This window comes from Zea mays, chromosome 6 (genome assembly GCF_902167145.1).
Source record: "Zea mays cultivar B73 chromosome 6, Zm-B73-REFERENCE-NAM-5.0, whole genome shotgun sequence".
In the NCBI taxonomy this organism is placed as follows: Eukaryota; Viridiplantae; Streptophyta; class Magnoliopsida; order Poales; family Poaceae; genus Zea; species Zea mays.
Window position 1 is genome coordinate 158,520,632 of NC_050101.1, and position 20,270 is coordinate 158,540,901.

Here is a 20,270-nt window from a genome sequence, read left to right on the forward strand (position 1 = left end):
TAGGCTTTATTTTATAAAGCTACACAACTTGATAGTGAAAAGGTTTAAATATTAAATATGACATACAATTGGATTATAATGTAACGAATCAGGAGACTCACTCACGCTTGCATCTAAGACTTGATTGCACAACAGTTGTTATAATGTATGGATACAATATGTCAATTGAACAATAGTATTTGATTTACATTATTATAATGCTATTTATATTTTATATAACTCACCAATTTGAACTTTGCAAAACTCACTCAACTAAATCATCCCACACCCATAATCTTTCTCAAATCCACAAAACAAATTACACCCACACATAACACACCTTCAGATCACTGGATAAACATTCCCTCTTACTCAAATCCAACGACCAATATTATTTGAATAATTCTTCCTCCCACGTTCTTCCTCACATGCACGGTAACACCCTTTCTCCCCCTTTCTATTATTTGAGTAATAGAGAGTTATCCAACAATCTAAACCATTGGTTTTGATGATATGTTAAGTCTAGGTATAATTTTTTTGATGAATTTAGTAGAGGTTAAGTGTTGGAGTGATTTGAAAATCGTTGGTTTTGATGATATGTTAAGTCTGGGTATAATTTTTTTGATAAATTTAGTAGAGGCTATGAGCGTGACAGAGTATAGTATTATATAGTATTATGTTCATACTACAGGGCATGCCACAACATAACATTATGCCCATGGGTATGCCCAGTATCTAATAGATACGCCCGTAGGTAACCTTATGGATTTAGAGTTAGTAATAGATGTTAATAGTTTATATGCACCAACTCACTGTCCAAGGACCTATTAGCAGGTGTGGATCTAAACAGCCCCTGACAAAAAGGTAGCTAGTAAAAAAATAACAGCTTTTAGCTAGCTAATTTTTAGTGGTAATGAATCCAGGAACATGTTCTTAGTTCATTTCTTATCGATATCCCGTATATAAGAATTTGCTTCCTACTGGACCGATAACAGATGAGGCTCCCGGGCCCAAACTCACCTTCTCTAGTTCACCGCTATTGCGGTATTGCCACAGCAAGCTATCTAGTATCTACAAAAAAAGATGATGGCATATTAACCTGTTACATCATTACAACACGGGCACCCTATTGTCCCAATCAACCTGTGTTTCCAACGATCTCAACATCCTCCCCAGCCTTCGCCATTTCAATCTTAACGGAAGGTCCTGCCGAATCGGCATTGGTAATCGATTCGTCCTTGCTAGCAGATGCAGCTCCCTTCAGTCCCTTTTTCATCTTGACCTTCTGAGCCCAGCCCAGGACGCCCTGCTGCACATGCTCGTTGAAGATCTCCTTCTTGTAGCAGCTCCCCATCTTTATGCACAAGGGAGCAGAACGTTTAATAATCATCGGAATAACAGTCCTGTATAAACAAACCATATTATAGACGCTGACGCACCTGGGTTACAATTGCATACAGAGGCAAGGTGCTGTAGCTGCAGAGAAGCTGAATAACCACCCTGCAAGTACAAAGCGTGGATACTAGTGTCAAGAGAACATAACATATTGATGTTTTTTTTTCTTTTCCTCATGAAATGGATGTGTTTTCAACGATTTAAATACCCGATGACAAGCCTTGGCACAATAAAACGAACTTGTCCCATGATGCACGAGTCGAATCCATAAGTGCTCTAGAAAAGATAAAGGAGGGTCAACAATGTTGGTTGTGTCCAGTTCTCACATCTCAATGCAATTTACGAATGATGCAAAAAAAAAGCCTGCTTACCAGTATCCAGAAGAAAAACGCAATCTCAAACGCATTCTGAAAGAGGATGAAGTGGATCAGGTAAAGGATAACCCTAGGCTTGCCGAACCAGAAGTGTTCATCTGATGGTTTTACGATCACATCGCCCTCGACCGCTGTGTGCTTCTCAGCTACATCATGGGCTAGCTGAGCTATGACATGCTCCAGCTTAGTGCCAATGGCTAACAGAAGCTGCAGGAAGTAAAGAGCTGTCCAGTAAGCACCTAACAGTGAATAGGTATGCAGTGGTCAAGGATCGTCATCAGTTAATTGTATTGTTCAGATTATGTGCAAAGTCCGGCCTGTAATTAAAGCAAATGATTCCTTTCATCATGACTTTGAGAATATCAGTACACGGTCAATGGGCAAATCAGTACACGGTAAAAGGGTACCAGGTTTAGTTCCCCTATAAAGGCCAAAGCTAAAATGGTCAAAAGTGAACATCAAGCAAGCAAGTATTGATATATGTTTCCAATACAAGGTGTCGTTTGGTTCACATATTTGTAACTGATAACGTTAAATTATGTTTGTTTAAGTTCAATTGTAATCAAATACCACACTAGAAATTAATACCAACATATTCAAACTTGTTACCGCCGATATTCGAGTGTGAATCATTACCATTACCATTTACGTTACATTTTGTGAACCAAATGGCACCCAAGAGTTGATGGGTAGACATCAGAGAAAACTAGATTGGCACTTCAAAACTGTTAGACTAGAAAACCACAATTGAGAAACTGGGTATATTTTTGGCAGTGATTAAGGCATCTGCCTGTTGCTTCATATGTTGAGAAAGCAGTACAAATTACAGCTACAAAGCAAAACAACAAAAGTGCAGTTTCAACAACCAAAGTGCTAGAACATAAAATGAATGTGATCAGCCCTAACAACCTCTACAACTGAAGTGAGAGATCTCTCTGGTTCTAATACAACTACACTCAGGCTTATCACTTTAATTCTCCCCCTAAGCTTGTGTGTATTCTTTGAAGTGATATGGACCAGCCCAATTCACACCCTCATCTCCTAAGAGACATGGTGAGAATGTCAGCAAGCTTATTAGTGTTAGTGGTATTGATGTGGTTGGCCTTTATGCTCCCATCTTCCAAACAGATTTGTATGAAGTGGTACTTGATTTGGATATGCTTGCTCCTTTTATGAAAACAGGGTTCTTGGTTGAAGCCAGGACAGACTTGCTATCCACCCTGAGCTCAAGTGCTCCAGCCTCCTTGCGGAGCAGCTCACCCAACAGCCGAGACAGCCACAAGGCTTGAGTGGGGGCAGCGACATACTCTGCTTCACAGCTGGACACTAAAAAACTCGGCCGGGGAGGGAAAGATCGCCCTCCCGGTATTATATTAAGAAGAGACCGAAACAATGGTCCCGGCCGAGAAAATCCCCGAACCCTGGCCCCCCATCACTAACGGACACCACCACCACATGTTGCTTGACCAATTGCCAACTAATCAAGCAATTTCTGAGCAAGACCAACATGCCACTAGTGTTGTTGCTCGTTTCGATGTTGCTAGCAAGATCGCTACCGTTGTAGCCAACAAAGTGCGTTGGACCAAGACAATGAGCGTAAGTGCAGGCCGTAGCTAAGAAGCCATGTTCCCAAAATGATGGGATCGAGGAACGGGAACACGGAATGAGGAACGTTATTTTTAGAACCATGGTATGAAAGGGGTACATCTCGTCCTACTGTTTTTTTACCAGTGGAATTTGAACGATGCCATTTTAGAACGATAATGCGAAACAATAATACCGGAACAATTTTTTCAGTTAAAATGAGTTTGACTTTGAAAAACAAAAAAGATAAGTGGTGCTAAAAGTGGTCCAAAATGTTAAAATACTTCAAACCCAACTTAATTCTGCATATTAATAAACCTATATAGAATAGCAAACTGTTTTAAGTTAGTCATGTTTATTTGCTTTAGTTGTGTTGGCATCAATCATCAAAAAGGGGGAGATTGAAAGGAAAATGTGTCTTGTGTCATTTCTATAAATGTTTTGGTGGTTAATGTCCAACACAACAAATGTGGACTAACATGTTTGCTAAATGTGCATATGCAGGAATTTAACTCAGGTAAACAGAAGTTAAGTTGGAGAATCAAAATAAATTAAGTTTCATGACATAGACATGGTTGGATTGTCACTACGAATATTTGTCTTAAGTCATGGGAGCAAATTTGGAAAAGAACAAATTGATTTGGAGAAGAAAATCTGAAAAAAGAACAAGGTGCAACTGTTTGGGGTGCACCAAACCACATTACTAGAGGCGCCAGAAAGAACTATGTGGCCTGGTGCACCGGACCACTTTACCAGAGAGGGATGAAGAAGACGCCAGAGGACTCCGGCACACCGGCCCAGTCCGATGTGCACCAGATCACTAGGGTCCAACGGTTATCTCAGGCTCCAACGAGTGTCGCAACGGCTCGCAACGGCTAGCTGACGTGGCACGAGGTCCGATGGTGCGCCGGATCAATCTGGTGCCAGCGTCCAAAGGAAGGCGCTAGTTAGGATCCCAGGATTGGGCTACAGGACTCGGTCCAGTGATGCACCGGACCGGTCGGTTGTGCCCTATGGATGTTTTTTCCAATGACCCCTCAAAGCACCAATTCACTCAAGAGCACATGCTTTCATTCCAAGCATTAGAGAAGCACACCAAAGTGATCCAAGCGCTCGGACTTGAGAGAGAGAGAGAGAGCTCTGCTTCAGTTTTGCGCTTGTATTCTTCGATCTTTTGGTGTTGTGATTGTGCTCTTGTGTGTGTTTCTTCCTCCTTTTTGCTTCTATTTGAGTTGTTGCTCTCATTCATTGTGTACGGATAGCAAGAGACTCTGATCTGTGGAGATCCTTGTGATGAGAAAAGTATAAGAGAAATTTGTGGCCTCAAGTTTGATCTTTGAATCACTTGAGAAAGGTTAAGTGCAACCCTTGTCCTTTGGGACACCATAACGGGGACGTAAGCTCTTCAGAGTTGAACCTCGGTTAAACAAATCGTCATGTCTTGTGTGATTTACCTTTCTGCAATTTGTTCTTCATTTTCACTTGCTCTAAGTTCTTGATCCTCACTTGTGATATTGCCCTTGAATTAATTCTGCAATCAAGTTGGGCATCAAGTGCAAGAACTTCTCTCTTTTCTAACTTTCTTGGATCTAGATTTTGAGCTAATCACTAATTTTGGATCAAAGTTTGTTTTGAGTTGTGAAATTTTAGGAGCTGCCTATCCGGCTATCCCCCCTCTAGGCAACTATCACCATCCATCTCCGTAATTTGACAGCCGCCACCCACCAAGCGCCCAAGTCACGACAGTTATGGGCTGCCATTCGCACCGAGCCACCAAATGACCATCTCCCTAGTCCCCACTCCCCAGCCACGATAGCTACTTCATATCGCCCCATCCTTCACTGTTGTGTGCCACCAGCGACACGAATTTGGTGGCGACACGCGACGATGTCAACCCCCGATTGAGGATACGCGACGACACCAACATCAGTGGCTCTGCGTCCGCTGTCCGCATTGTCACCGACGTCTAGTCGTGCCACCGTGGACACATCTATTGGCATGTCTGGTTCATCTTTTTCCGACGAGCTTTTCTGAAAATCTGGTTATGGGAGGAATCTAAGTATCGTGAGGATTACATATAGAGGAAGATGAAGGGGTCCATAGGGTTTAGGATCTAGAAAGTGACAGATTTCTACTATCGCGACGACTCGGACGATTGTGTTCACATTGATTTTGGACGATTTTCACCAAAGTGGTTCTAACAAAAGCAGGTTGAAAAGTTGTGTTTGCCGGTCCGTGGCAGCTTCTAGTTGCTAGAAGCTAGAAATAAGCTGAAACAAACACACACTATGCTAGCCGGAGCGCTTAGCGTGCGACCGGTGCTAGGTGTCGTCCACGTCCCAAGAGCCATAGGTGCAACGTCCCAATCAGCGACCGACAGTGCGGCTGGACGACATTCTTGTGGCTGCCAAGTCAAAAGATCAAGTCGATGTTTCACCATTCGATTGGTACGTCGTTCCATCTTGTTCATGTTCCTCTTTCAGAACAAGGAATGATGTTCCTAGTTTCTTAGGCAAGGACCAACAACGAAAGGAGAAATTTTGAATGTTCCCCCTCTTCTATTTTTGGTCGCAGCTCCAAGCTTCCATGGGCTAGGAACAAGGTAGGCTCCTCTTCCTCGTCCTAGTCCATGTGGATCGCACCACTTGAAAGTGCATCTATTCGTTTAGTGTGTTTTGGTGAATTAAATGACAACACAATTAAATGTTTAATAAGTTTTCTAAGTGCTAAATAAGAAGTTGAGTAGATTTTATACACTTAAAGAGAAGTGTATCAAAGGTTCAACAAGAAAGCAAACTTGATGGTATTCCACATTATGTTCATGTGAAGGCCAAAGTTGTATATTATTACGCTAAAAGATTATAGAAACAATCTAGTTGAAGCAAAAGACAACAATGCAAATGGAGTTTATGAATGACTTCTATGTTGTGGGATATCATAGCATCATATGAAAGCAAGTATGTTTGGCAAATGGCAAATGAGCCATGAGTTGATGCTTTAGGATTGGTCTCAATAATGGCTTGCTTTGCATGGATAAGAAGAAATTGTTAGTTGTCTTGTATTAATCATGTTGGAAGCACGAACATGAAATCTATCAAGAGTAACGGTAGTATGAAATAATAGCAATCCAAGACACGAAAGTATAAAGAGACAGTCTTATGCATATCTAGTCTCATGTTTGGAATTGAGCTTACATCATGAAGATGGACATTGAGATGAATACTAAAAGCGTCAAAGCCAAAACGAAGAGGATATAAGGAATCGTGAATTAGCTTGACCATATTGATGTTGATTCATATATGTCAATCTATGTGAATCAAATTAAAGCTTGATTTATCTCAACACTCCTCTCAAGAAGATATTCAAGGATCATAGTATTTTTTCTTGAATACACAGGAGAGCTGCGTATCTTTGTATTAATAGGAGAAGAAAAAAAGGCACATGGCCAGAACTGTACAAAAGAAAGACCAACACACACCACCGCAAACACACACACACACACCAAGGATACTAGGCCTGCACACACTCCAGGCCACCAGCACACCGCACATGCACACAAGCGGTGCAGAAGAAGAGAGGTCCTCAAATCTAACCAAGATCAAACATGGCTCTTAAGTTTTTAGCACCTGCCAAGCGCCATAGATGCAACTCATCCCTAAATCCCTCTTCCAGAGAAGAAAGGCTAGGATGCTTCCCCGCAAAAACACACTTGTTTCTATGCTTCAAAATGTTCCAGGCTCCAAGAATGATAATATTATTGAACCCCTTTCTCTTGCTTTTAGGGACCCTGTGAGAAGCTTTCCTCCACCAGTCCATCAAACAAGTATCCCTTCTCTTAGGACTGATATTATTAAGACAAAAAGAGGATAATATATCTTGCCGGAACTGCCTTGCAAACACACAATTGGTCAAATATGCTGGACAGTTTCTTCCTCTTGATCACATAAGGCACAACTCTGAGGATGATCCAACCCCCTTTTCTTCAGCCTGTCTGCGGTCCAACATTTATTTTTAACAGCTAGCCATACAGAGATTTTGCATTTGGGGGCTTACCTGGTTTCCAAATTCTTTTCCATGGTTCAAAAACAATAGCAACTCTAAAGAAAGCTCTGTAGGCCGACTTGGAACTGAAGGTTCCATTGCTAGAGAATCTCCAAACATGTTTATCATTGGTATTCTCTAGATGGAAATTTTCAATGACATCCCACAACTGAAGGTATTGTTCAATACCAGCCAGGGAAAGATTTGCCTCAATGTCTTGGACCCATGAAAAGGAAGGAAGAACTTGTTGAACAGTCCTTGTTTTTTTTTGGGGACAGCAGCCACAATACTTGGAGCTATGTCCACAATAGAAGTCCCATGAATCCATTTATCTGACCAAAAATAAATTGTGGCTCCATTACCAATATAGGTAATAAGAGCAATCTGAAATAAGGCTCTAGCTTGGGAGGAGATATTAAGGTTAAGACCATTACAAGGCTTATCAGGATTTATTTTCTGAAGCCATAACCATCTCATTTGAAGGGCCCAGCTCATAATGCGGAGGTTTGGGATTCCAAGGCCTCCCAACTCAATAGGTCTAGTTACCTTCTCCTAGGCTATAAGGCAGTTACCTCCTCAAGGCTCTTTTCTCCGATTCCATAGAAAGTTTCTCCTGATTTTATCAATTGCCGTAATAACCCACTTTGGGACATCGAGAGTGATAAGCAGGTAGACTAGAATCGCAGATAGCACAGGTTTGATTAAGGTTATTCTCCCTGACAGATTTAATAGGTTAGCTTTCCATCTTGGTCGCCTGTCTGCAATCTTCTGTATCCAAGGAATAAGATCACCAGAAATAAGCCTTTTGTTACTCAAGGGGAGCCCAAGATAAGTTGTAGGGAAACCTTTTGAGGCACCCCCTAAAGTCTGCACAGCCAACTCCTTCATCTCCTCACCGAATAGGGTAGAAGAAACTTTTTTCCATATTTGTTTGAAGACTAGAGAGAACTCCAAAACACCTCAGAATTTGCTTGGCACTTTCCATTTCCTCAAAAACCGGCTTGACAAAGAAAGCCACATCATCGGCAAAAAAAATAGATCCTTTGGTTAACAGATCTACCCGCTAAAGAATGCAACAGCCACACTGATCAGCTTTAGAAAAGAGGCTATTAAGGTGCCGTTTGGTTCAGCTTCTGGGCGGATTCTGGCCGCCAGAAGCTGAAGCGGCTACCAAACGCGCAACTTCTCCTCCCGCTTATCCGCGACGCGCTTCGATGAGAAGCCACCCGCCTACGCGACGCCAGAAGCGGGTCTGAGGACGCTTCCGCGGAAAGCCACCCTCATTTCGCTAGGGTTCGCAAGCGCGCCCGTCACGCGTCCCCGTCGCAACTCGCCGCCGCAGCTCTCCTCCCCATCGCATCTCCCGCAACCGCCCTCATTCGCGACGCCCGCGGCGGCCGTCTCGTCCCCCATCGCATCTCCCGCCGCCGCGCTCGTCGTCTTCGCAGGTAAGCTTTCTTCCTCTCATCCATGGCGAACCTGACTTCTTGCTCCTCCGCCGTGTCGGTGATTCGATGCATTCGTGACCCTTCCGTTCTCTAGGGGTGTGACCGCGGCTCCGCAACTCCTTCGACAAATCCCACAGGCATCTTCAAGCTGCGACTCGTCCCGCCATCGCATCTCCTCGTCTTCCCAGGTACCATCTTCCTCTCCTCCATCCCGCCCCTCTCTTCAATCTCCTCCGCCGACGCCCTCGTTTGGATATCTCTCGTATCTAGCTGTTACGTATCCAATCGTCCCCCATGTACTGATTAGGGTATAGGTTGCATCCACGTCCGTGGTTAAGAGTTTATCCCCCCTGTATTGACTCCTAGCAAGTGTGATTTGCTGTATGAAGAGATGCTTCAACTTCAGTTTGTTCATAGTTAAACTCCTAGCAGTTTAACGATTTCTGGTCACCATTTAGGACAAACCATTGAAGTGTGTTTTGCACTGTTATTTATTTCTTTGTTACTTGAAACATAGTTTTGTTTGTTAGCAGCCGAGGTAATAAATCGTTTCAATTACTGGATTTAAGTACATTGTCCCCATGTCCAGTTTATTCACTACTTTTGTTTGGAGCGACGTACTAACGTTTTTGTTGTCTAATGTACACTTCAGAATTTCCCCACCAACTCGGGTTCTTCCTCTCCTGGTTCCAACAACCACTGCAGGCAAGGTAATGTCAATATGTACTTGTTGGTTAATTAACTGTGATCATAGAAGAGGTGTTACCAAATTAAGTTCTCGGTGAACGGGATACCATTGATCTGTTTAAGCCCTATTATTTGAAGAGGGTTTATTTCAAAGTTTGTCTATGTCAGTACCTCAATGTTAGTTTCTTCAACTTCAGTTTGTTCATGTTAGCACCCATTTCATGTCAATACATGGAAGTTAGTACATTGTCCCCTTGTCTAGTACACTAACCACCTAAATCCACATCAGATGGATTCCGCAGACTCCATAGCCGACAAGGCAATCGGAAGGATGCAAGAGATTGCGGACAAGATATTTGTCGTAGCTCGGGAAACAATCCGTCCAGGACGCGGGTTGACCTCATTTGACGCTACCAAACTTCGTGTAGCATTGGAGGACATAGCTTGCATGCTTGAGCAAGACTCTCTGGTGTTGCAAGAGAATTTGGACAACGTTAACAACCCGAGTGACAGCAGCTACGGACCGTCAGCCTTGTCCTCACCACCCCCAGCTGACGACTACCTTAGTCCAGATTGGGACTTTGCGGAGCACTTCGAACACTTCTGGGGTCTAGAATATGACTCAGACCAGATGCCTTCGTTTAGTGACAATGAGGTTTAAGTTAGACCATGGTGAACCTTGGACTCAGGTGTTAGGGTAACAGGGATAGATCAGCCTTTTGCTTAATGCGCAGGTCTATAGTAATCCCTGTGTTGTTCTGTCCACCAGGACTTTAATTTGTTAAGTCTATATATGTAATTATGACAAAACCCAATGGCACTCCTTATGGTACTACCTTATGTTATTATGGTCCCTTACCAGTTCATTGTGTTTTCTTATTAAGTGCACTTCAATACGTATTTTCAATCGTCTACACTTGTTTTACACTAGATGGACAAGTCTGGCAAAGTGATTGCAAAGTGGGATAGCAGAGCCACAAAAATTTATACAGAAATTTGTGTAGAAGAGGTCAATGCACGGAACAGGCCACAACAATTTCTAAATGCCGAAGGGTATGCTAACCTCATAAGGAAGTTTAAGGAACGCACTGGTCGCACTTACACCAGGGATCAAATGAAGAATAGGTGGGACTCCTTAAAGAGAATGTTCACCCAGTGGAAAACTCTTAATGAAAGGGCTACAGGACTTGGTCGCGACCCTCATACTGGTTCAATCAGTGCTCCAGATGAGTGGTGGGCTAAGCAAAATGAAGTAAGTAGACTTTTTTAATTTTTTTAGATTAACAATAGTAATGGCCATCTCAAAGTAGGAAATACCATGTTGCTGCAGGCAATGCCAGGGTGTATTATGTTCAAAACTGCCCCCCTAGAGAATGAGGACGAGCTAAAGGTTATGTTTGGACCCATTGTCTGCGCAAATCAAACAACCCTAGTTCCTGGCGTCGAGGATGCAAATTCATCATCTGATGATCATGTCGATGCCACTTTAGGTGGGGGTGAAAACAGCACACCTGACCCATGCTCAAATGCGACTGGGAAGCGTAAGGTGCGTCATGATTCTCCAAAACCAAAGAAGAAAAAAGATACGAGGGAAGAGTACATGAAACGCCTAGTCGAGGCTTTTGAGTCGCGTTCAATGACCACTAACAAGTCCATCACCTCTGCTGAGACCGACCCTGTCCGTGTTGAGGTTAATGCGCAGTTGCAACAAGTGATCGATGATGGTGCAGCTGAAGGCAGCGACCTACATTTGTTTGCCACTCATCTGTTGATTGAGAAAAAGTTTAGAGATGTATTTGCAACACTGAAGACCAAAGAAGGAAGGAACGCTTGGCTGCGCAGTGCTTTCGAGATACATGTTAAAAAGTCGATTTAGTGGTGGTCGTCCGACAACAGAGGGTCATGTTCGCTATTATGTTGTTGTTCTTGTTAGTCGTCTCACTGTTATCAGTCTTGTCGTGTTACAAAATAAACATGCCGTACGCATAATTTTCCCTTTTGAACAATTTTGCAATTATTCGAGTTGAACATGTATTTGAATAATCAGAGTTGTATGTTTCTGAACAAGTCAATCTGTGAACTTTGTGTCACCTATGGTACATGAATGTGTCTTATATACTGTGCCTATACATGAATATGTGCCTGCTGTTTGTGTGCATGCAGATGGGTGACCCTGCTGCACACACATATGATCATAACACGGACGACGGAGATGCGGAATTTCTTGTTGCCCTATATGCTGTAGACATGTGGGGCAGGCCTTCCAGTGAGGTTTCTAGAAGAACAATGGTTGAAACAGGTATTCAATGGGTTGAGCGAACTTTGGAGAATAGTAACGATTGCTTTGACATGTTTCACATGCGACGTACTGTTTTTAGACGATTGCATGATACTTTGGTCGAAAGTTATGGTCTTCTTCCAAGCCGTGGTGTCAGTACTATGGAAGCTCTAGGTATTTTCTTGTGGGCATGTGGGGGTCCACAATCATTTAGGCAGATAAGGAATAAGTTTGGTCACTCATTGGAAACTATTAGTCGCAAGTATAGTGAAGTACTTAATGCACTACATAAGATGTGAGCTGACGTAATCAAGCCCAAAGACTCAAATTTCATAGAGATTCATCCTCGTTTGCGAGAGGGGAGATTTTGACCCCACTTCAAGGATTGCATAGGAGCAATTGATGGTACTCACTTTCCAGCGTCTGTACCGGCCTCGGAGCAACCCAAATATATTGGTCGCCACGGTTATGCATCACAGAATGTAATGGCCGTTTGTGACTTCGATATGAGGTTCACATTTGTTGTCACAGGTTGGCCAGGTTCAGTACATGACACTAGAGTATTACAAGATACTTTGATAACTTATGCGGACAGGTTCCCCCATCCACCTGAAGGTAAATAAGTATGTTGTACTTTTGTATCATACGATATTCATTTATGTCTTAAGTATTGAACTGTATAATTCTGTTTGTGCAGGTAAATACTATCTTGTGGATTCAGGTTATCCAAATAGAAAGGGGTACCTTGCACCTTATAAGGGTCAGAAGTATCACATTGCAGAATGGCAAAATGCGAGGCAACCTATTGGGAGCAAAGAAGTATTCAACTATGCACACTCGTCGCTACGCAATGTTATAGAGCGATCTTTTGGTGTGCTTAAAATGAAGTGGAGAATTCTGTTAAGTCTCCCTTCATTTTCGCTTAAGAAACAATCCAAGATAATTATTGCATGTATGACATTGCATAACTTCATTAGAGACAGTGCTCTACACGATAGAGACTTTGATGAACTAGGACCTAATAGCCTTGGTCATGAAGTATCTGTAGGTGAGAGTAGTTCTAGCACATCTGATGAGTTAGACATGAGTGCATTTCGAGATGCAATTGCTAATGCATTAGTGTCGTAGTTAAATATGTAAATTTAACGGTAGTTATGTTGTAATGAACTCCACTAATTATATGTAATGACCTTTTGTTGGTTCGGTGTTAATGTGTATAGTTTCTTCAAACAGAATCTGCAATCTGAGAATCTATGTATCCAAACACCTAGATTCTAACGAACAGCTTTTCTGCACAGCTGGCGAACCAAACACCTAAATTCTAACCACCAGCTTTTCCCAACAGCCAGCTTTTCTCCACAGCCAGCTTTTCAGAAAAGCTATTCAGAAAAAAGCCGAACCAAACACGTCGTAAGAACATCCATAACAAGGATAAACAATAAAGGAGATAGGGGATCCCCTTGCCTCAACCCTCTCTTGTGCTTAATAGATTGCCTAGGTTCTCCATTCACCGAGATTTGAGTAGAGGACGAGGAGAGAATACTCAAGACCAGATTGCACCAAATCTGTCGAAACCCAGATGCTGAAGAACTTCCATTAGAAAAGCCCAACAAATAGAATCAAAAGCCTTCTTAATGTTCAACTTCAAAAATAGAGATGGAGTACCCTTTTTTGCAACATTTTTACCGTTTGGTTAACAATGAGAAAGTTATCATGGATGCAACGATCTTTAATGAAAGCACTTTGGTTTGGGCTAACCATTTTATCCAAGTTTGGTGCTAATCTGTTGGCAAGAATTTTAGTGATGAGCTTAGAAAAACTATGTACCAGACTGATTGGTCTGAAGTCCCCCAGGCGAGAAGCCTCTGTCTGCTTAGGAATGAGGGTGAAAAAGGGTGAGTTCAATCTCCAAAGCCCTCCTGGGTTTCCTTGCTGAACAACCAAAACAGCAGCCCAGAGATCCCATTTAATAATATTCCAACAACTTTTATAAATAGTTTCATCGGATGCTCAATGTTTGTCCAAGATATGATGTGACTTAAGGGTAGTTTGACAGGGTGAAGACAACAAGAAAAGGGTGTCGAGGGACTAAACGAAGGTGAAAGGCAATCAATGGTTTGAAGACCGAGATACCATGGCTAAGATAAAGAAGAGAGTACTTGCACTGAGTCAAAATACTAATCGAGCTATGAAGGGTTATATTGTGTCAAGGATGAAATCATTAGTGGAAGTGACTTAAAGCTATGAGTTGAACCTATCTTTGGAAATGGTTCAAGTCACATACATAGTGTGTTTGCTCAAAGAGATAAGACAAAGATTATTGCAACCCTTTATTAAGTGATATTGAGAAAAATAGCATATGAATACATTAAAGACTCAAATGGGTGAATTGGTTATATTCTCTTAATGTTGAGTGTAGGTATGTCATACTATCAAAGGGAATAGAACACAAATCTTAGGCAAGACTGAAGTGCTCAAACTAATCGAACCCTGAGTGCTAACAAGAGAGGAAACTTGGCACAACATTTGCACTTGTTGATTTTGGTGCTTTCTCTTGGTTGGCTTAGAAAGCCCTCGAAATAAGCTTTCTGAAAAATCCAAGATCAATGAAAACAAGGTTTCGAGTAAAAAGTTATGGCGTTTTTCATGAGGTGACATGTGATGTTTTCAGAGTTGAGGAAATGCTACAAATTTTTTGAGGCAGTGCTGCTCTCTATAGGTCATAGCGACTAGTTTTTGAGCTCCAACGACTAGTTTTGGAGTGGGACTATATATACCCATCCACACCTCTTGGTGAGGCAGTTGGTGTCCACTTCACTTGTAACATATCCCAAGCCTTATGTGAGCTCCCTATAACCCCTCTTTTTGTGCGAGTGAGTGATTAATTGTTAGAGAGAAAAAGAGCAAGCCAAATCTTGAGCATTTGTCGAGCTTACTTAGTTTTCTGTGTGCATATGTTACTCTTGGAGGTGAAGTCTCCTAGATGACTAGGCGTCACCCGATGAGCCCCTATGTTTGTGGTGAGCCATAGAAAAGTTTGTATTGCCCAAAATATCTTAGTGGAACCCTCAAGCTCAACTTCAGTGTTGGACTAGAGAAAAGGATACAATTGGAAGAGATCCAAATCCTTTGTGGCTTCCTCAACAACGTGGACATAGGCAAGTCTTAGTGATAAGTTGAACCATGGGATAAATAGTGTGCCTAGTTCCTTATGTTCTGAATTGCAATATTTTCTTTCCACTCGAGTTACTTGGTTGTGCATACAGACACTTCATGGACTTACCACTGGACATCTCCAAACACATTTCTATGTTCAGTTTAAGTTTGGTTTTTAGGCGCAGCTGTTGTTGAACTCTTTATGGTGCGCGGAAGTTCCACATAATTGCGTGAAAGTGCCATGGTTTACTAATACGCTCCAAGTCTTACTTGTTGCTAATTTTTAGAAATGCCTATTCACCCTCCCCCTCTAGGCGACATCAATGTCCTTTCACCACCGAGATTGTGTTGTTAGCAATCCTCGGCCCAATGGCCCGTCTTGCTACAATTGAGGCAGGCATTGTCCTAGGTCGCCTTGTGTTCCTCGGCAGCACTCCCATCTGCGCCACCATGCGCAAGAGGCACCTTCTTGCGTGGACGAAAATAGTGGTCGTTTGTAGCACCTGGAGACTTCGCGGACGAAACTAGCGGGCGAGCTGCTACTCAATGAAGAGGAGCTTGCCACCGAGGGTGTCCGGCTTGATGGGTTGTGGCTTGTCACGGTCGTCAACAACCTTCAACCTCTACAGCAGCTCCTCAATCTTCAGCGTAGAAGTCTAAGCATGTCTCCAATGCCAAGGTGATCTGCGTGTACATGGGGATGACATGGAGGAACTTCTCAATGGCCTTCTACTCGTTGATGTCATTTTCGTCATGCCACATTTGCTACTGCACCAGGCCGAAGAGGCAGAGTGCAAAGTCGTTGACATCCTCCCTAGGACGGGAGGTGGTACAACTCCAAGCACAGCTTCTGTTGTGTGTCCATGTGGATGTGATCGCTACCGATGCGTACCACAACGATGGCATCCCAGACATCCTTGGCATTCTCCTTGTCCTCGACTCCTTGAGGGTGGACGACATCTCCGGCGAGAAGAGCTCGAGAGCATGCCGATCCGCATGGAACTCAACGTTCCCAAACTCGGTCGCGTCCCATATCTTTCACACCTGCATCTTCAACTTCATCACATTGTAGTTGGTTTTGGTGAGCGTCAACCACAACACGCTCCCACCAGAGTCCTTGATCACCGTCTAGAGTCTGGACAAATGTTGACCCATGCCGAACATGGCGACCATGACGGCAGACTAGGGGACGAAACGTGGCGACACCTACAAGGACTCCTCAACACATTGGTTTGCTCCCCATTGTCGTACTCGTCCTCCAGGGCACGTAGATTAGCTGCAGCGGCTATAGCACCCTGGGCCACGGTCGTCGCCGCTCTGGCCACCTCAGCTAGCGGCTGCCCACGCCGCCTGCGCCTTTGCTGCTCCAATGCATGTGTCACACTCCTCAGCTTCAGCAGCGGCTCTGTGTTGGCTTCACGAGATGCCTCTGTTAAAGAAGCCACGGCTGCTGCCTCCCAACAGTGGGATGAAGACGTCGGCATGGCTCAGTGCTAAGGAAAGAACAAGGCTCCGATACCAATGTTAGATTAGAAAACCACAATTGAGAAATTGGGTAAATTTTTGGTAGTGCTTAAGGCATCTGTGGGTTGCCCCATATATAGAAAGCAGTACAGGCTACAGGTTACAGCTACAAAGCAAAACAACTAAAGTGATAGAAGATAAAATGGCTGTGATCAGCCCTAAAAACCTCTACAACTAAAGTGAGAGAGCTCTGATTCTAATACAACCACATTCAGGCTTATCCCTTCAAAAACAACAAAATAAAAGCACTTACAATAAGGGGAAGGAAAGCAATCCAAAAGTATGTGTGCCAGCCTGCAGATAAATGGAACAAGTGGTAAGTTGTTCTCAGAAGCTTAAATACATACTGAAACATTACAACAATACCAAACTGCCTGTTGAACAGGACAAATTAACTCATCATGCACAAAGACAGCACAAGAAAAATAGAAACAATAAAGGTATTTTCTGTTAACAAAGGATAGCTAAGTTTTACCATTAACATTCAGCAACAGAAATATCACCACGAAGACCCACAAGTACCAGCTACAAGGGAATACAAACAACACGGTTAAGTTTATTCAGGAATGAAAATTTGCATAGAAGTTAATAAAAAAACATATAAACATGTGCACCATTCTATGCATTACCTTATGCCTACCACTTTCTTAAAATCCGCCTCTAAAACCCTTACCATGTATCTATGGAAATCAAATTTTGGATTTCCAGGGCAGTGAGTCTGCAATGAGGGGAAAAACTTGTTTACAGGCCTGGAAAGAACTCAACATTGGCTTATCATTTGGGCTGATCTTACCATGATAAAACCAAGACGCATTGTGGTGTAATCTGATTTAGATACTGATCTATAAAACTGCTTACCAAAAGAATGCTGAAAAAGAAAGGAAAGTGAATAGTCTTTTGTAAAAAGTTCATCAATGATAAAAGAAAGCAATTGCCACAAGATAAAAAAAATGTGTATGCAAATTTGACTGATAAACCAAGTTTCCTTACATATAAAAAGAATACATGAAACACATTACTTACCAGCCAACTCAATATTATAGAATCTTTGCCAATACCCTTAAAACGTTTCTTGATAAATTCATGATGATGTACATTGGTTACCTTAGGCCCTGAAATTTCAGTCCATTTTAGATTCTAACAAAGATAAGTTTTTCTGATTTTACGAGCGGAAATAAACATATCATTAAGAAAAAATATAAACATATCATAAAGAACACATTTTTATGATTCTTAATTTCTTATAAAAGTACCAAATGGTACCAATAATTATAACAGGGAGGCATCGACACAAAAAATTAGTACAAGTCTTGGTACCTTTTCAAGAACAATAAAAAGGTTTAAAAAACAAAAAAAACTCCTTAAATCGATTTGCAGTCACACAAGAAGATCAAAGACTTCATATGCAAGTGTGGCACGCAATAAAATATGAGTAACAAGCTAGATCCTGATACCATTTCCAGGAGCATCTTTTTTAATTCCATTCTCCCACTGTTTCCATTGGTGTATCTGAATAATTAGATACAGTAAGAAACAGACAGCAAAAGTAGTTGCCGCTAAACTGTAAAGCATGTCAAAAGCTGCATACCTGTGCACCTCCTAAAAGCATAGTTGTGACGCTGAAAATAACATGTGTGATTGCCAGAACAAATATGAAAATGTGCAGCTGATGTATGGCTTCAAGGGACAAAAGTGGAACTTTTCCCTGTAAAAAACAAACAGCACAACTTAGGCCCTGTTTGGAAGCACCCGGTTTTTAAGAAACTGGTTTATAGAAATTGAGGTGGTTTCAAACATACCAGTTTATGACCTAGTTTATAGAAATTAGATTCTCAGTTTCTTAAAAACCAAGAAGCAAGAAGCTGGTCTCCCCTAGCTAAAAGATAAAAATTGGTTTCTTAAAAACTGAATTGCTTCCAAATAGGACCTTAGATACATCATTAAAATTAAAGAAACACCTCTATTGATGAAATCTTCAAGCAACATTACGAGTTAATAGAGAGAAAAAGAAAAGTATGAAATTATCAGCTATGATAAAAAAAAGAAAGGTAGCAACAACTAAGTGTGTAGGAAGGTTGTTTTCAATTAAGACTACGCTAAACAGAAGTAACATCTTAAGCAAGCACATAATGATAAAAAAACTTGAATGTTTTAACCAATCATATGCTCATCTGACCTCCTTTAAAAAACATACTACTGTAATCATCAGTCTCAATTGTCTAAATAAATCCCTCATCTAACAGAAATAAACAGATTTATCCTAGACACAGGCGCCATCACAACCCTCCTTTTCTGTCAATGGTGTCAAATACTACTAAGTCGCATGTACCTGTCATTCCACCTGAATTATAGTATTCCAACTTGGAAGCCAGCTCAAAGCGTCAAACATAGAAAATTAGAAATTGACAGCAGAACATGACTTCAACACGTTCTAAAACTGAAAAAAAAAATTGTGTTTAGTTGGTCTACCCAACATGTGGCATTCCATCTATGGAGATGCAAGTCAACATCATATCTTACTAACTTTCATCTAACCCACTGCCACGGCTCAAACAAAAACAAAAATAATTGTAACAGACATCAAAATTCCAATTCCAAGAGTCTGATCACCTTCTTCTGGCATTGCTCAGCCCCAGCAGTGCCTTCCTGCAACAGACGCCTACCGATCCTGCCAAGCGTCCCTACAAAATGCTCCATGGTGGCGGCCTCACCGGCCTTCTCATCTGGCTTCTCGCATGGCAGCATGTGGAATGTCCAGCGTTCAGGGATGCACGTCCTCCGGATCATCCCCTGGAACACCGTCAGCAGCAGGGAGATGAACCCCAGAAGCATCAACTCTGCATCACACAAAGACAAAGAGCTAAAGTTTGTGCGGTAAAATATTATCTCATCCGGAACCATAGATAAAAAAAAAAAGATAAGAAGGTTTTGCACCAGGGGCAATGGTTTGGCCATCGCAGACCTGGAAAAAGTTACAGCCTTTTGCTTTAAATCACAAAAAAAAATCTAAGATGCATTTTTAATTTGCAATAGAGAACCAAGGATCACAATCAAACCTAACTAGCCAATCACCCCATTTCAAGAAAACCATGAAAGAAAAATAACACACTTTTTTGAACCAAAAGTTTTTAAAAAATAAAGATTTCTTTCTCCTCCTCTTCTCCAAAAGATAATCAATCCGCTGAATTCTTCTAACAAAACTATAATGCCGGGTGGCATGCAATCCTCATGCGAAAAGTGTCGAAGCAAAAACCAGAAGAAGAAATGGGGGCACCTTCTTTGACCTTGAGCAGCGCCTCGAAGAGCGGCTTCTGGTTCTTCCTCTTGAGCGTCTGCAGGACACGACAGACCGGTCGTCACCTAGATCAGCGACATGGACGAGAGCAGGAGATCGAGTATAAAACCATATCGAACAGAATGGCTGAGTGAATCCAGCAAAGCAGCAGCCGTCGCATGCATACACACCTTGCCGAGGTAGTGGAGGCATCGCTCGGCGACGAGCGAGAGGAGCACGATGAGAGAGCAGACCGCCGCGACGATCCACGTCGGTGTGAACTCCAGCGCCGCCGCCTCGCCCTCGGCCGCCATCGCCTGTCAACCCCCCTCCCGCACGCAGAAAGCTCGAAATAAAGGGCTGGCGTGTCCCAGTCTTGCCGCTCCCGGAACGAAACGCTCGGGGGCGCGGCGGGCTGGTTGCGGAGGCGGTAATGGAAGCAGCGACGCGCTAGGATTTCCTACTACTAGCGTGACTGAGAACAGGCGTGGTGGTCCGCCGTGTTTTTTTTCCCGTCTTTTTGTCCGGCG

At 42.5% G+C, this 20,270-nt stretch overlaps 1 protein-coding gene and 1 long non-coding RNA gene across 3 annotated transcripts; one reads left to right on the top strand and one right to left on the bottom strand.

The window, feature by feature from the left end:
* Nucleotides 1–851: 851 nt before the first annotated feature.
* Nucleotides 852–20,270, bottom strand: LOC542065 (barley mlo defense gene homolog 8). Of its 2 annotated transcripts, none has more exons than XM_020539183.3 (14): nt 19,932–20,270; nt 19,741–19,826; nt 19,077–19,303; nt 18,055–18,171; nt 17,921–17,975; nt 17,490–17,578; nt 17,260–17,334; nt 17,096–17,184; nt 16,942–16,991; nt 16,720–16,760; nt 1,746–1,955; nt 1,583–1,650; nt 1,419–1,479; nt 852–1,333 (listed from the first exon to the last, which is right to left on the bottom strand). In XM_020539183.3, the coding sequence occupies exons 3-14, from the start codon at nt 19,296–19,298 to the stop codon at nt 1,118–1,120; spliced, it is 1,293 nt and encodes a 430-aa protein (XP_020394772.1). In that variant the 5' UTR covers nt 19,299–19,303; nt 19,741–19,826; nt 19,932–20,270; the 3' UTR covers nt 852–1,117. The 2 variants fall into 2 exon arrangements, with proteins under 2 accessions (XP_020394772.1, NP_001105171.1); NM_001111701.1 differs by having other exon boundaries at nt 891–1,333; nt 19,741–19,798; nt 19,932–20,129.
* Nucleotides 2,978–12,997, top strand: LOC103630371 (uncharacterized). Its single transcript, XR_004850375.1, has 2 exons — nt 2,978–12,401; nt 12,484–12,997. It is a non-coding gene; the product is annotated as an uncharacterized lncRNA (long non-coding RNA).

What these genes read in the sequence shown, in the direction of transcription:
- LOC542065 (NM_001111701.1), bottom strand. Translation starts at nt 20,054, where the DNA reads ATGGCGGCCGAGGGCGAGGCGGCGGCGCTGGAGTTCACACCGACGTGG. An exon ending in TGCGTCTTGGTTTTATCATG is followed by an intron (nt 17,185 to 17,259) that starts GTAAGATCAGCC and finishes CCCTCATTGCAG; the next exon opens with ACTCACTGCCCTGGAAATCC. An exon ending in AAGAAAGTGGTAGGCATAAG is followed by an intron (nt 16,992 to 17,095) that starts GTAATGCATAGA and finishes ATTCCCTTGTAG; the next exon opens with CTGGTACTTGTGGGTCTTCG.